Consider the following 17,424-nt stretch of genomic DNA (forward strand, 5'->3'; position numbering starts at 1 on the left):
AGCATAACTCCTAGGGTTTTGGTGGGGAATATACTAATTGATAGAGACAAAATCAAAGGAGTCATCCCCACCAACAAAACGTTTCATATTCAATTTTTTTTCTTTGGGGGGGGGGGGGGTTTGTTCAATGTTTTTTCCTTTTCCTCTCCTTTACAAAAGGGCCAAGCCGCCCGTTACTACTTGTTGCCATTATGGGCCTGGGCCCATATTTTCAAATATTTTTTTCATCGCCATGAAATTTTTTGATATCATTATATTCCTTTTTGTATTACAATTACAAAATATATCAAAAATAAATTAAAATAAAATCTAAAAAGAAAAAATAGAATCTAAAATCTGGCATTTTCGAAGCCGTGTAAGTCGCTAACTCTGTTCATGGACTTCCTTAACGTAGCCACCTTAGCCAATTTCTTAGCGGCGCGCCAAGCCGACGTCGGCGTTAGCGGCTCCTGCTTGTCCTCCACCTGTCCGTTGTTAAATCTTTTCTTGCTTTGCTTCGCCTCAACCTTCGCCAGCAGCTGAACCTGCCGCCGCCTCTGCAACTCAGCCATCTCCCCCTCCAAACCACGCAGGAACTCCTCCACCGAAGCTGAGCTCGAATGCAGGAGCAACGTTCGCGCTGACGACAGCAGGTGGTACGCGCTCAAAAAGTCGCTGCTCCTCTCCATAAACCTCCGCGACTCCGCCACGGCTCTAGCCGCTACGTGGAGGTTCTTCAGCCGCTCGATGTTCGAGTTCAACGGTGACGATCGGACGATTTGTGATCGAGATAGGAGGAGGACCCGTTCTTTTGAACACACAAACTCATTGGACGACGAGACCCTGTGTGTGGACCTCACGGATATCACGTTTTGGGATGCGTGAGGCCCTGCCGTGGCGGAAAACGGCATTTTCAGTTCGACTAATAACTCTCGTTCCTCTCCGGCGTAGAAGTCGCCGAGTCGGATTGAAACGGATCCTAGAGCCGCGGGGCCACTCGTGAGTGAGTAGATAGCAGCGATCTTGGCCGGTAATGAACCCAAAATGACGCTGAGTTGGAGACAAAGATCCTGGACCACGACGCTTAGTAAACCTCCAACGCACTTTACAACTGCGTCATGGCAACCGTCCCCGACTGCGACGGTGTGGACGGGGATGTCGAGGTGAGAGAAACGCGTGGAAGACACGACGGGGGAAGAAGATCGCTTCTGATTGGTTTTTGGTTGAGCGGCATTCAATAGAAGCATGATACTCGCAACAACATTTTTCTCGCGCCGATCTTGGATCACCTTTGCGGCCTTATTGAGCACGTCGTTGAGACAGATCCCCTGACCGAGGGCACAGAGCGCATCCATAATCCGACGAGCCGAACGTCGACCAACGAAGGTCATTCCCCGGAGCGGCAACAACCTCTTCGAAGTGGAAGAATATGCTACAAGTCGCATCGTGCGCTTCATTATCTGAATCCTCGCATTGCTTGCGCTCACGTTCATGTCCACCACCGTCACCAAGTCAATCGGAGCGCGGAGCTCTAACGACGCCGTCTTGGACTCATTGGTTTGTGGTGTTTTGAGCTTCAGAACCACCGCGTGTGTCTCGTAGCTCATTCCGACCGCCACAACCGCCAATTCTGGCGACAGACTGACCTCCACATTCTTCACATACCGGTCAGCCGAAGGGAAACGTGATTGAGGCCTGGAACTCGCATTGACAAAGAACCTCTGGAATTCAACGGCGTCGTTTTCGTCGTCGTTCTCTTCTGGTATCGGGTTGAACTGGGAACCGGAAGTCAGGGACAAAAGCAGCTCGTCATCGTTGTAAACTCTCAGAGGTTTGCTCTTAACATCTCTGGGTTTATGGTTTGTTGACGGAGATTAACGACAGTTCCTTCCAGGCAGTGCTGCAGACGGGGCAGAGGATGAGGCTATTCTTCTTGGCGTGGGCGGAGATGCAGGCAAAGTGGAAGGAATGGGAGCACTTCGCCGTGAAAATGGCGGTGCCCTGACCACTTTTCACAGTCTGTAAGCAGATTCTGCAGCTACTCTGCAAAGAGAAGAAAAAGCAATCGTCACTAAAAAGTTTTTAGTACTAAAAGTGGAATTTCTTTTGTTAAAAAAAGGGAATTATGAAATGGGGATTGTGCAAAAAGATGCTTACTTTGGAGAGGCGTAGGGTGGACCTGAGGAGTGAGAAGCTGGAGGGACATTTTGGGGATAATGGGTTGGAGCGCTGGAACTGGAAAAGCAATCTCGGGCTGTAGCTGGTGGTTTTTTGGGGGGTTGTGGCGGCGGACGAGACGTTGCATTGGAGTTTTGGGTTGTTAGGTAGTAAGGAAATGGGGATGTTTGTGGCGGTGGAGGTGGCGGTGGTTCGGCAGCGGAGGCCGCCGGGGTTGGATACTACAGGTTGAGTTTGGGGTTGGGATTGCAGGCGTGGGGTTGATAGGTTGGAGAAGAAGCCAAATTTGGAGCTGCTTCTGGGATTCTGCTAATTGCCGTTGTCATTGCATTGCTGCTTCTCAATACGCATTTTTGAGTCTCTGTCTTTGGGAATGGATGTACAGAAAGCCCTTCGCCAGCCAGTCACCATTTTTTAATCTCTCTCAAAATCTGCTTCTCAAATAAGCACTTTTGGAAAAAGGAAAAGGGGGCTTGATATGGAATAGAGTGGGATTTAGGAAGAAGTAGATAGGCTTGTCACCTTGGTCTGTCTCATGTTTCCATTTTTCCTTATTACTCTGAAGCTTCTGAGTAAGAAGTACTTCTGCTTTTCTTATTGCATCAATTGCTCTGCATCTTCCCCTATGCTTTCTGTTTCTTTCTAAAACACAACACAGCAATTGAAAAGCCCTCATTGCGCTTGCCAAAATTCAATACTCTCTCTTTCTCTCTAATATTTTTCTCTCTAAAACTCTATGTCTGTCTCTCTGGGCCTCTAGCTATAGGATGATAGAGATATGATATGTGCCAATATGTAATACACAATACAAAGACAACTACAGAGACTACCTTTTCCCTTCCCTTTCTATTATTAACAAGAATTCTTTTTTTGTTACCCAAGAATTATTTATGATATTTATACTGGTTTCTATTAATGCAATTTATGTAATTGGAAAAATTAGAGGATGGAGACTAGGGGTGCAATTTAAGTTGGTCAACTCGAATCTGCCCATGTTCAACCTGATTTCAAATTTGATTGAGCAGGTTATAGAATGAAGTAAAAATCCGCCTAAACTCAACCCGATCTCAACTTGATTATTTATTGGGTTGAGTTGGATTGGGTTGCTGCTTTGCCCTTCCAAACCAACCCAAACCCAACCCGATTTCTAGCTCGAATTTGCTCATGTACATAATACCCCTCCCACTTCGGAAAGGGATCCTCTCCAGATCCCTTTCATCTAATCCTCCTTATCAAGCAATCCGGGCTATTGAAATTTGATCCAACAGCTAAAGTTATTATAACTTTTAGAGTAGGCCCGTGTTTTTAGCAATTGGATCAAATTTTAAGAGCCCCAATTGTTTGATGAGGAGGATTAGGTGGAAGGGATCCTTTCCTCCCACTTTATATTATATGAGCTAGATACAAGTTTGGGAGAGTTATATTTGGAAGTTTGTTGTTTGCTTTTCATTTGAAAATGAACCATTACTTAACTGTTCGATTTGGGTCTTGTTAAGAATCCGTTAATAGTTTGAAACAGTTAACAAACATTGGCATTCCTCCATTTGAAGGCCTTGGATTTCAAGCAAGGGAAATTTTTTGAAATGCCATGTGAACTTGTACACAATTTTCTATTTGTCATATAGAAAATTTTAAGCAATTTGTTATATCAATTTTCTGAAATCATTAATTTGTCATCTTACCCTAACTCCGTTAAGTTTTCCACCCACTATAAGTCATGAACAATATGTGCCTCACACATGACTTGTGTTTAGGGTATCCGGGTCATTCTAACACTTCACTTCCCTTTTATTAAGTTGTATTCCATGAAAAAAAAAAAAAAAAACTCTAGGGTTTCTAAAGCCACAGAAGGGGTTGCTGCTACGCTATACTTGTTCTCAGAGCTTTTGTTCACACCGATCCCTGTGAATACTCACGAACACAAAATTCTAACGAAAAATAAAATAAAACCTGTGAAAAGATGCTAAAATGATTGAAATAACCCTGAAACAAGTCATGTGCGAGGCGCATGACTTATATTGAATGAAAAACATAATTGAGTTAAGATAAGATGACAAATTATTAATTTTAAAAAATTAATATAATAAATTGCTTAAAATTTTAGTTTATATGACAAGTTAAAAAATGTATACAAAGTCATATAACATTTTAAAAGTTTTTCCTTTCAGGCAATAACGAAATGCTCTATGGTCAAATTATAAAAAGCTTGATTATCTACCCACAAAATTGCAATAAGTTCAGCAGCTGCTTCTTATTCTTTTTCCTTTTTTGACTTTTTGGAGAGAGAAAGAGAGCATAAAGCTTCAAAAGGTGCTGGGTCTGGACGCTTTTTAACGGATCTGAATTTTTTGTAAAAGTTACTTTTTGTTAACAGATATAAACGAGTGAAACGGTTGATCTGTTAATAAAACGGGTCATTCAGGTTCAACCATTTCTACAGTAACAGGTCAACAGGACCCGCTCTAATTGATTAACATTTGCCAACTTAAGGGGTTCAACCATTTCCACATAAGATTAACGTTTCTAATTTTTTTTTTTGGTCAAACGATAGATTTTGTTATCTTAGATGTTAGATTAGTTATCGACGGAGTTTGAACTCACGTTGTCATACAATAACTCAACACATTTCGACTACTGTGGTAAATGACCACTTTCGTTTCTAATTGAGATTGACATTTTTAATTTAGGTGACTGGCAAGTGGAGATTGTTTTTTAGTTTTACCCATCCACGGTAACAAGTCATCGAGACCCGCTCTTGGAATTAAGGCATCACTGCCCCCATTACCATGTTATGGACACCAACCTCTGCTGCAGACAAATCTCCTCTCTCTAACATGACATACGGTGTACTTAAATTATCACTTATAAATGAAAAAAAAATACTATTAGATTAGACGATTTCATTCAATGGCTATATCCTCTAATTTCGGAGAGACTCTTCTGTTCGACACTCGAACTAGGGCCAAAGAGACGAGGGTGGGTCAGGGTCTAGAGGGTGGGAGTTTGGTGGGCTTGAAAACCAGTGGAGTGGGCAAGTGTGGTTTTTTGTGTCTATGCCGTGAAATATTTGTCTTAAATTAGTTTTTATCTTGTGCATTGAAAATTTTAATAGTTAAATCATTCTACTCTAGTCTTGTTAATGCACATAAAATTCTAGTCATTAATCCTTCATCGATGGTCTAATTATAAAAAAAAAAAATCATTACAAAAAATTAAAATTTTAAGATACACTAAAACAAAGTAAAATTTTCGAGCTCTGGCTCTTTAAATTATTGAAGTTTTAGTCCTGTTCTTGTACATGTTTTAGGTTTTATTGACAAAGCAAAATACAAAATATCGAAATTGGTGATTCCCTTTGAAATGACTTGTTATTGCCATGAATTGATTTCAGTCATGTTGGTATCGTTGCAGTGTGCATCAGACACAGACTAGGCTGAGGCTAACCCCACAAAACTTTGATCCCTCTCCGCTCCTCCTATCCGTTCCAATGTGGGGTCCGCTCCGTTGGGATCGTTCGATACGAGGGCCATAATGATCATTTTCACTCACTGATTTGTGATAGTGTATTATTAGAGCAACTCTACCCATGTGGATTGCTCGGGGTACAGGGGAGAAGAAAGGGCCTGAGGCCTGGTGGACAGTGCTCCAGCCATGGAGAGCCCGAATGAGGGTGGGAGCCCGAGCACAAGGCCCGTGAGGAATCCACCAGCCTGTAGCCCGAGGGCCAGGCATTATTTAATTTTTTTTGTGTCAGCCCGTGGGCCTGCAGCCCCATTTCCAATGTTTTTTTATATAAACAAACAAAAACAACTAATATTTTATTACATATTGCCAAGGAGGAGGGCTTCAAGGATGGAGATGCAAAAGGTAATTACTGTTCATTAATGGTAATTACTATTCATTAAAGGCAGTTACTGTTCAATTTGGTGGATTCAATAGTGAATTGTCAGGGGGAAGGGCTCCAAGGGTGGAGTTGCTCTTATTATTAGCTGTTGCTATTGTTGCATCGATCCCTAGGAATCCAAAATCCCAGTGCTGTGAGCAGAGGGATGCGACAGACAGAGAATCAAGCAAATCCTAGCCCCATGTATTTTCAACCTGCTTTATGTAGCTTATATTTTTTTTTCTCTTTTGTTAAATTAGAAGTTATGTTAGTGAACTGACTGTGATACAGGATCACTTGCCTTTTTTGTATTTTACAGTTTTGAAAAAAAAATGATATCGAGGGCAGTACGCTTCATTTGCACATCACGTTACTCTATTCCTCGCCTACACTGAAGTAGTAAGGGCTTCTTGGTCTTTTCAAACTGTTTTTTCATTTGGTATAATTGAAACCGCAAAAATCACCGTAGCTAAAAAAAAAAAGGAACCTCCCGCCGAAGTTACTCCCATATGGATTAGATCCTCTCTTGAGCAGGAGATTAGGATCCTCGGGATCAAACAATATAAATTCAACGACTATAATTATTATAACATTTAGAGGGACCCCATGTTTGTAGCCATTAGATCAAAATCCAACGGTCCATGTTGTTTGATCCCAATGATCCTGATCTCCTGCTCAGGAGAGGATCCAAATCCCTCCCATATTCCCTCCGTTGCAACTTAAATGGCTCAATTTCCAAGATTGTCACTAAAACTCGCAATTTAATTGACCTATCCTTATATTATTGGTATAAAGACTTAAATCATCTTTCTCAACTCAATTGACGGAATGAAGTAGCGTAAAACAGAAAGAACAAGTACAAGAGGGTAACGTGCAATAAAACAGAATGTAAAGGGTAAAATAAGATTCTATTAGAGTACAGAGGGCAATAGCTAAAAATAAGTTTTTAAGGTTTTCTAACACACTTTTGGGTTAGTGTGGGGTTTCGGAGGAAAGTCACGTCTCATGGATTCATACTTGCATTACCAAGAAACTTTCTAGTGTTTGCTTACCTCTTGTTACAATTGCTTCTTTTTCCATTTCCAAGTACATAAACATGCACTAAACACAAAAACATAGGTTAGGTTGAGATATTGGTATTAAAATCAAGGGTAAAAGACTATTTACTACCCCTCATGTTTTGTGGTTTTCAACATTTAGTACATCAAATTTTTTTCGTCCCAAAGTCATACCTAATGTGTAAATTTTGGGATAGTCTCATACATCTGTTAGTTAAATTGTTAAGTTTCTAATTAAGTGATGACGTGGTGTCCATGTGGATAATGATTGAGCGCCACGTGTCATTAAATGTACGTTATTCGGTTTTGTATATCTATTCACTTTTCCTAGTTGAGATCAAATGTATATTTCCATCTGTAAGTGTACAAGACTTTTTTTCCTTTTGATACATATGCTTATGTCTATGCAGATAGAGAAAGCCAATAATTGCTGAGGCTCAAGCATTAGGGTCAATATTCCACTCTCAAAGTCATTTCGTTAGAGGTGTTTGAAGAAACGTGAAGTTTTCAACTGACAATGTCCTTGTTATTGGAGGCTTGGTTTTGTTGTTAGCTTTAGTGTAATGTACTACTTGTAATATTTGATTTTGTGATTTTTTATGTAATTATGATATTGTAGTAAATATGCAATTTTTTTGGTTATTTTGTACTAAAATATATAAATACAGACATATATATATATATATATTTGTTAAATAGTTTTAATTTTTTTTTAATTTTGGAAAATAATTTATAACGGGCATTAGTTGTGGTCAATTAGTAATCGACAACGATCATACCACATGGTGTTAGATCCCAATCTACCACGGTTACAATCCGTGGTTATATTGCTTTTGACAACGGGCATAGTCTGTGGTAGAAACTGAGACTTTTTATCATATCCAGAATACTAACAGGCACAGTGTCCGTAGGGGATTGCAATTTATCATAGGGATTCACCGTGATAGATGAGCTTTTTTCTTCTAGTGGTTATAACCCCTCATTGTAATACTTGTATAGTTTCTAGAAAATCATACTACGTATAAGTGTGAAATCAAATGTAAATCAAAAGTAAATCCAGGAATATTCCAAATCACTACATATCGGCAGCAACATAATAAAATCAGGTGCCCATCAATCTATGATAACACACGAGTTGGAGTTGCCTAACTCAACTTGTACGACTCATAAGTCAATCTATGATAACACATGAGTTAAAGTTGCCTAATGCAACTTGTACGACTCATAGGCAACTTGTACGACAGTGTCGGAGTTGCCTATTATTGCAACCTATACGACAATGTCAGAGTTGCCTATTATTGCAACCTGTACGACAATATCAAAGTTGCCTAATACACAAATATAGTCATGTCATAACTCAATCATTTCAAATAACACCATACACTCACCTGAACTTACATGCACTTCCCGCGTTCACCTTAGCACTTCAAAGCATTCACAACAATTATATGTAGGTAATATGCATATGGATATGCCATGATGCAATCTAAAACTCAACCATATCATATTATTTTAGAATATATAAATATAAATATATGACATGGCATAAAATGCATAAATCAATTTAAAAGTGTTTGTGAAACTATCAATTATATATATACGATAAAAAGGAAAAGACCTACTCACATAAGGTTCGCACTACGACTCCCTAGCACGAATATCGAGACATCACGAACGATCATCACCTAGAACAAATATTCAGTCACATCTCAGAACTCTTATCAATAGAATACGTAACTTACATAAAACACATCCCAAGGACGTTCTAGAATGGTTTGAGACCCATTGACCAAAAGTCAACCGTCGGTCAAAGATCAACGGTAGGGTCCACAACCCTATGTAACTCAATCCGGAAGATCTGCATCACGGATTTCCGATCCGTAATTTCTAAAATCCACATTATACTTCTAGGACATCATACTAAAGTTTCATTACGATCTAATGGTTGGATCTCCGCCAATTACCAATTCAAGTGGCGGTCAACGTTTTATTTTACGAACTTACAAATCTAATTTGGGAAGATCCGTACGACAGATTTCCAATCTGTAAGTTTCTAATATCCTCAAATATTACATACTATAATGTACTAAATTTTGGTGACAATCCAACAGTCGGATCGTCAATTCACATAATGTTCAAGTAGCGGTCTTTACCAAAACTATGTTCAAACAATGAGATTTCATCAATCGGACTTCACCTATGGAATTGGGGTGTCAAACTTAGCTTAGGAAGGTCAGGGGGTGACTCGACTCACGCGTCGCCGCAAACGACGGTCGGCTGTCCTGATTCGCCGGAAAATTTAACTATCTCCAAGAATTCTCAAATTTTACAGAAATGAGGATCTCAAAGAGTAGAGCAAGTTTTATATCTGTGACCAAATCCAATTTGGTCGGGAAAGACTCCAATTTCACTCAAACCTGTCGGAACCCTAAAATGGGTGAACTTTGATTCTCCTACCTCGGTGTTCCAATGTATCTACCACTGGTTGGGTCTTGTTCCTTGGTCCAAGGGAAGTTGATTAAGGGTAGTTTTAGATGGTGGAACTCGCCGGATTGGAGGAATCATTTTTGAGCACCTATGGTGCTCCGGTGGAGTTCCTCACGGTTTTGGACATAAAAACCTTCAAATATGGGTGGAGATAGTAGATGGGAGGTTATGGAAGAGGTAGCAGGTGATGGATGGGTGAGAATCGCCTGAAAACTGGCGGAGGATCACCAGAATCAAACCGGGTCATCGTTGGGTTTGTGGTTTGACAGGAAGGGAGACGAAGTTCTTCTTTCTCCTTCCTGATTGGTCATTTCTTTTCTAATTGGTCCTTAGTTCCATTTAAATTGATTGGTTATTTATTCCCTTGTTAAAAGCTGATTGGTTTCCTTCCCATAAGATGGGAGCTCAAATTATTTAACTAACTTTAAATAATCAATTTCAAACGTCTGTAACTATACGGTTATAATCCAGACTCACAAAGGGCTTTCGCCTACGTGTTCGTAGCTTCAAAATCTATTTGGAAACATTAATTGTGACTTCAAACGGTCAACAAAAGTCAAACATCCTCGCCTCTAAGGGCATTTTCGTAAAATCACTACTTTAAAATTTATAAAACTTAAAATTTGGGTCGAGATGTCACAATCTACCTACCTTAAAAAATTTCATCCCCGAAATTTAAAATCACTAGTTATACAAAAGTAGTGAAAAGACAGCAGTGAAATAGATATGTAAGGAAGTATCAAGTTAGAGTGGTTGCATAAAAGAAAATGCCATTCTGTCACGATCTGAGTGCAGTGATTCTTCTTTTATGCCCCCAAACTCATACTTTCCTTCTCCTTTAGCACAATACTAAAATAAAATACTACAATATAAAATCCTTTATGCAAACATTAAGTCAAAAATAGATATACAGTAACATATCGTCAAAATACACAAATCATATAACGTACCATTTAAATAGTTGTATTGAAATCAAAATTGAACATAGATTATTTTTCACCTACACACTCGTTGCGTCATGTAATCCAAAAGTAAGCGTGTAGTAATCTTAGGTCAAGACCAAACAATAACTAAACAACTAAATGTATAAATAAATAAAATACTAATGTAGACGGACCTGGATATCCACTTGCTTAGCGAATTCTACAAATAAGTTCGCAATATTACGGTTTGCAGCCCGCAATACCAACAACTCACTGTGTCTCGATAAGCAAGTAACAAATTCCCGATGGTGCAATATTACCATCTTGCCCCTCATTGGGAAATATACATTCATCGTTTGATCCAAGTCTCAATTGTGCTCACGCATCACCCTCACAGGTAACATTAACATTAACAATAATCATAATTTTTCTATATCGTAATCTAGATCATCCAAATACCTGTTCGCAATACTCATTTTTCAAACATGTTTAGTGTGTAAAATCTCTATACCAAGGCTCAGACCATACCATAGCCAAACCAGAAATGTAACCGTAGTTACACATAACTCAAACCAAGGTACTAAAACTGTAAAATATTCAAAAGCAATATGTCCTTCAATGTCCGGATAGTTCATTCAGACTAACCATTAGTCTGAGGGTGAAATGCGATACATGACAAAGCTTAATGCGCACGGCCTTCAAGAAGGTTTCCCAAGACTTGGGAATGAAACATGTGTCATGATGAGATATAGTAGTGACATACACACTACATAACCCAACAATGTTGTTCATAACACCATAGTGAGTAGGTTCATATTGAATTTTCCCTCGAGTTTAGCAAAACTACACCAATAAAAACAATCAAGAATTTGAAAGTCAAACAAGTCAAACAAGTCCAACAAATCTAGAATACAAGGAATTTGAAATTAATGTATGACATCTTGCTACAACGGTAGCTTCTGGAACATTCAATCACCAACGGTTAAAATTCGTTTAGCAGAGTATTTGTTGGGTGATTGAGAATTTAATTGTGGAGCCAAAAATATTCACTAGGCGACACGTGGACTTTTGGACAAAAGATGACAAAAATACCCTCGAGGCATACCGGGATTCCTATGCGCGAGCAGCGGGCAATCATCCATCAACCAAGTCAAAAGTGCCCAAAATAGGTAACAATTTAAAGGCTATTTCATCAAATCCTTTCTATAAGGTAATTCCCAAAAATCTAATTTATTCTATATGCTTTATATTCCATTATTTAGCTAATAAATTAGCTAAATAGTATTTTCCTTTCATATTTCCTCAAATTGACTAATTAAGGGATTAATTACCTAATCAATCCCTTAATTATCAATTAACCCACCAAATTATAACCAAAAACCTACCAAAGGCCGGTTACCCACCAGGGCCGGCCATGCCTTTTATTTTCTTTTTTTTGCTACCATTTTCTTCCCCTTTTATGACATTCAAATAGCTAGTTAATAAGGTTATTACTATTTGCTAATTAACTAGCCAATTATTTCCATAACTCCCCAAAATAACTAGCCCATTATCTCTATAACCCCCCAAAATAAATCACCCTAGGCTTAAAGGCCGGCCACCCTTTCCTCTCCTATAAATTGGTTCCCATTTTCACCAAACACTAGGTCCAATTCTTTGACAAAAAATCCAAGATACTTTAAACACAATTTCTCTCTAAAATTCTAGCTTTGGCATCAGAGGTTCTTCGGCCAAAGCCCCCCCCATTCATCGTGGCCGCGTGAGGCTTTTGGCCTTAACCTAAGGTGCTAGTTGTTTTGTTCATGACTAAATGTCAATGTTCTAGCAACTCTTCTAGACGATTTTCTTGTTTAAAAAATAATACAAAGTGTAGTAGGGTAGACATGAACCCAAAATTGACTAGAATACCTTCCAGCACAAAGAGATGAATATGGAATTGGGTTGGTGGGAAACATGTGTGTAAGCAAAAATATCAATTATGTACATAAATTCAAACACTCTCTATCAACATTTCAATCACCTTTTCAAATAAATGTTTTGTTGACAGAAAAGTCAGACCAACCAACACAAAACAAAGACTTTATGAAATTAACTAAAACTTTGAATCAAAACAACAAACTTTTTTGTTCTTGGTAAGAACCTCAAGAACAATGAAGAACATTCATGAAAAACCCATAAGAGCTCCATGAACATTTTCAATCAATAAAACTCAAATTTTCACTACTCAAAATGGGGTTAACATCCTAGGGTACTTAGGGGGTTCCAAAAGTCATCTTAAAACACTTTTAACAAGACAAACAAGAACCCACAAATCCACCCTTTGGATTTGGCCGAATTTCCCCAAAAACATGGCACCAAATTTTAGCTCCAAAATTCATGCTCATATGAACTACATCTACAACATTTGAGATGGCAAATTTTCTAACAAAATTTACATTCAAAGAAGCAAGAATAAAGCTTGTAACAATTACAACATTCAAATCAAAGACTATGAACTACAAAACCCAAAAGGATTCACCAATTACTAGACCTAGGCTCCGATACCACTTGAAGGAAATTTTGTGAAGAACATGTTCTTTTGAGCAACATCTATAGAATGCAATTAACAAATTAAAGGCGGAATCATGCTTGTATGCACTCAAAAACAAAACATTACCCATGAAATTCAAAGCCTAGTAGTTAGGTGAACCAAGACTCAACTCAAAACAAAGTGAGTTGAGAAATTTATACCTTTGTTGATTCCTCTTTGCATAAGCAAGGGATAATCACCCAAGAGATAGGGCCTTCATTCCTTGCTTCTTAGCTCCATGGATTTGGATGGAAGAATTGGTTTCTCCAAGTTCTCAAAGTTGAGAACCTCTAAGTCTCCACACCAAGGAAGGATTGATGAAGAAATGAGTGACCTAGAGGAAGTAAGATTGCTAGCTATGTTCCTCTAGGGTGGCCGGCCTCTTAGAGAGCAAAGAGAGCTTTTGTTCTCATCTTTTCTCCCAAAAGAAACCCTAATGAAGAAAAGGCTATAAAGTCATATTTATACCTACCTTCATTGGAGTGGCAAACTTGTAATAAGTCCAAAACCCACTCCATTATCAATATGGCCGGCCATAGGGTGTTATTGGGTTGTTTGGGCCTTTGTGAATATTTAGTCATTAAGTTGTCATACAACTTAAGTCAATGGGCTTGACGTTCGAAGCCCATTGGGCCTTAAGGCCCAAAACTAACCCTAGGTCTTTTAACGAACTTTATTCGTTTGATTAATTAACATATTAATTAATCCTTGCCATAAATAATTAAACCATTTAATTATTCTTACTCATCTCCTTTGTTTCTTCAATCTTTACCTTACACGGTGTACGATCCATTAGGTTCCTTTTAGCGAGGCAGTGGGCGATTAGAACTTTTTCAAATCGATTGTGAATTGAAACTTACTTTCAATTCTCCCTTTAGTGATTATACACGTTTAGGGCTTCCACAAACCATGAGTGACACCTAGCAGTATGTCATGGTTACCCAAGCTAATCAGAAGAGGTGGAGAACCTATTCAGTTTAGGATTACAATGCAATACGGTCTTTCTCTAATACAATACTCTTGACCACATTGTTTGGATTGATAGTTTGTTCATGTCTACTATCCAATGTGATTCATTTACTTATATGATTACCTTGAATGTGATTTGGAATGACTTCCTAAATCTCATTCATACTCTGGCCAGAGATTCTTAATCATATCATAGAGTATTCTCCCTCAAACGGTTTGAAGGTTAGAGATCCCTTGTTGCGCATTCACTTGCCTCCATGGCTAAGTGGCTTAACCCCAACTATGCCGTGGACACCCTCTGATGGAGTGACTTTGACATAGTCAAAGATCAAGGAATTAACCACAAGACAACTATGATGCCTCAGGTCAAAGGACTACTTTGCATTATCCCAACCATGAGTTCTCATGTGACATGAGTATGAGAACTCCTCGTTGATCGTGTTCAGTGGACTCATTCGCTATTGAGCACCTACATGCTTGTCTTGGTGTCAATCACACCAATGACTCGAGACCAGTCACTCTCCATGAGAGAAGACACAGCACGTACTGATCTTAACGGACTATCAATGCCCAATTGGCAATCCTATGATCTGGAACGTTTAGGATATGTATACGAAAGAGAATGGTCTCATAAATCTAACTTGTTTAAATTACATTCTCCTAATTACATATTCCTTGGACTTATCGTTTAAGCATATAACATTTATATGAGACGGCTTAAAACAATAATCTTTGCCCTTGATATTAAACTAGATTAGTTTAACATGTGAAATGTCCGTAAAGTATCATCACATGATTGGTTTTAGGGCACATTTCCAACACCAAGTGCACGTTTGGAGTATCTTCAGGCTGATTCCTAGGGTACTTAGTAACCCAACGAGGAATTGAAGCACATCCCAAGCAAATCCAAGCAATCATAGAGATGAAATCTCCAACTACCTTGAAGGAGATCCAAAGCTTGACCGGACGAGCAGCTGCCCTCAATCGTTTCCTCTCACGATCCAACGATCGATGCAAGCCTTTTTTCAAAGCTATCAAGAGGGCACAAAGAGACAAATGGGATTTTCTCACATCACCTCCCTTACTATCCAAGCCAGAAGCAGCGGAGGATTTATACATTTATTTGGCAGTTTTCGAAGTAGCAGTGAGCTCTGCTCTCATACGAGAAGAGCTGGGGGCCTAACTGCCAGTATTCTACACTTCTAAAGCTCTTCTCGATGCGGAAACAAGATATCCGAAGATTGAAAAATTAATTTTGGCGTTAGTTGTTGCGGCTCGGAAGCTCATACCATACTTTCAAGCTCATACAGTCATTGTCATGAGTCAGTATCCCTTACGATCAATATTACATGGTCCAAACGCTTCTTAACAAGTGATGAAATGGGCATTGGAACTTGGCCAATATGGTTTAGTTTTCCGACCTCGCACAGCAATAAAGGCCCAAGCCTTGGCAGACTTCGTAGCGGAATTCACGCCTAGCTTAGGCAACGCAACAGAGCGGCCCAACAACGCCCCAGAAGTAGCCGAGAGTACCTTAGCCACACTTGCTCCATCTAATAAAGATTTCTGGAATTTGCATGTCGATGGAGCATCTAACTATAAAGGCTCGGAAGCATGTGTAGTTCTTGTTACTCCAGACGGCTCAATGCTCAAGCAGGCGATCACTCTAGGTTTCAAAACATCCAATAACGAAGCAGAGTACGAGGCTCTACTAGTAGGCCTCCGAATGGCAAAAGACTTGGCGGTGGAGAAACTCACAATTCATTCTGATTCCCAACTAATCATCAGCCAGGCTACTGGGGAATACACGGTAAAACACCCAAGGATAGCACAATACCTAGAGAAAGTACGCCAGCAACTTAAGGCATTTCAGACTTACACTCTCACTCAAGTTCCGCGGGCAGACAATGCCTATGCAGATGCACTAACTGGTTTAGGCTCCGCCCTTGACCACCAATTTAAACGCTCAATTCCGGTGGAATATCTAGACAAGCCAAGCATAGAGATGGAGCCGATAGCCGAAGTGTCACAGGTTAGTGTAACTCCTACTTGGCAAAGTTCAATTATAGACTACTTGGTCAACGGCACATTACCCACAGAAAGATTGGAGTTAAGGAAACTCCAAATTAAGTCGGCACGCTACTATATGTGGAATGGCATTCTCATCCGAAGATCCTACATCGGACCACATCTCCGCTGCCTAGCACCTTCCGATGACTTGAAGGTTCTAAGCTTAATCCACGAAGGCATTTGTGGGAATCACTCTAGAGGCCGATCCTTAGCCCAAAAGGCTCTTAACGCAGGCTATTACTGGCCTACCATGCACCAAGATGCTAAGAAGTTAGTACAAAAGTGCGACCGCTGCCAACGCTACAAACCAGTACCAGCACTACCCGTCAGTGAGCTACACCCGTAAAGGAGTCCTTGGCCATTCATGCAATGGGCAATCGACTTGGTAGGGCCTATGCCACATGCTACAGGGGGCAGATGCATGATGATCGTGGCAACCGACTATTTCACCAAATGGGTAGAAGCAGAACCCATGACGACCACGACTCAGACGGACATAGAGCGTTTTATATGGAGGAACATCATTTGCCGATTTGGCATCCCTCAGTCCATTGTCACTGACAACGGCCCTCAATTTGTGGGAAAAGATTTGGCGAAGTTCTTCCAAAAATACGGCATCAAACAACACATGTCCACACCAAGATATCCTCAAGGCAATGGGTAGGCCGAAGCATCCAACAAGACGATCCTCGACTGCCTCAAGAAATCCCTCACCGACAAAAAGGGAAAATGGCCAGATGAGCTCCTGGGATGTTTATGGGCATATCGCACCACCAAAAGACGAGCAATCGGTGAAACTCCTTTCTCTTTGGCGTTTGGTTCGGAAGCAATCATTCCTCCCAACATCATTGTGCCAAGCATCAACACTTTATTGCCAAGCATTGAGCAGAATAGTAAAGAGATGGCCACAAATTTAGATCTGGCAGAAGAGAGGCGCGAACAAACCATCACCCGCATCGCAGCCTACCAGCAGCAGCTCATTTCCAGCTACAATAAAAAGGCCAAGATCCAGCAGTTCCAACCCGGAGACCTAGTCCTAAGAAAGGCCTTCATCACTGCCCGCAGAGAAGGCTCGAAAAAAATGGATCCCATATGGGAAGGTCCTTACAAGATCAGCAGAGTAGGCAGCAAGGGTAGTTATACTCTTGCTACCATGAATGATAAAGAGATTGAGAAGCAATGGAACACCTACAATTTGAGGAAATACCATGTGTGACTTCACACTATATCAAGACCCGAAGACTCAAGCAGCTCAACGGGCACCACTTCGTAAACCGAGGACTATCCAATCATCATGCAGTTTTTTGC

The 17,424-nt window shown here is 40.0% G+C and overlaps 1 protein-coding gene and 1 pseudogene across 1 annotated transcript; one reads left to right on the forward strand and one right to left on the reverse strand.

The window, feature by feature from the left end:
• Window positions 1-329: 329 nt before the first annotated feature.
• LOC103421719 (probable E3 ubiquitin-protein ligase EDA40) lies at window positions 330-2,568 on the reverse strand (annotated as a pseudogene).
• A 12,853-nt stretch (window positions 2,569-15,421) lies between these two features.
• On the forward strand, window positions 15,422-16,462 carry LOC139191841 (uncharacterized). Its single transcript, XM_070812867.1, has one exon. The coding sequence runs from the start codon at window positions 15,422-15,424 to the stop codon at window positions 16,460-16,462; it is 1,041 nt and encodes a 346-aa protein (XP_070668968.1).
• The last annotated feature ends 962 nt before the right edge of the window (window positions 16,463-17,424 follow it).

The sequence above is a fragment of the Malus domestica genome, chromosome 15, assembly GCF_042453785.1.
Source record: "Malus domestica chromosome 15, GDT2T_hap1".
Taxonomy (NCBI): Eukaryota; Viridiplantae; Streptophyta; class Magnoliopsida; order Rosales; family Rosaceae; genus Malus; species Malus domestica.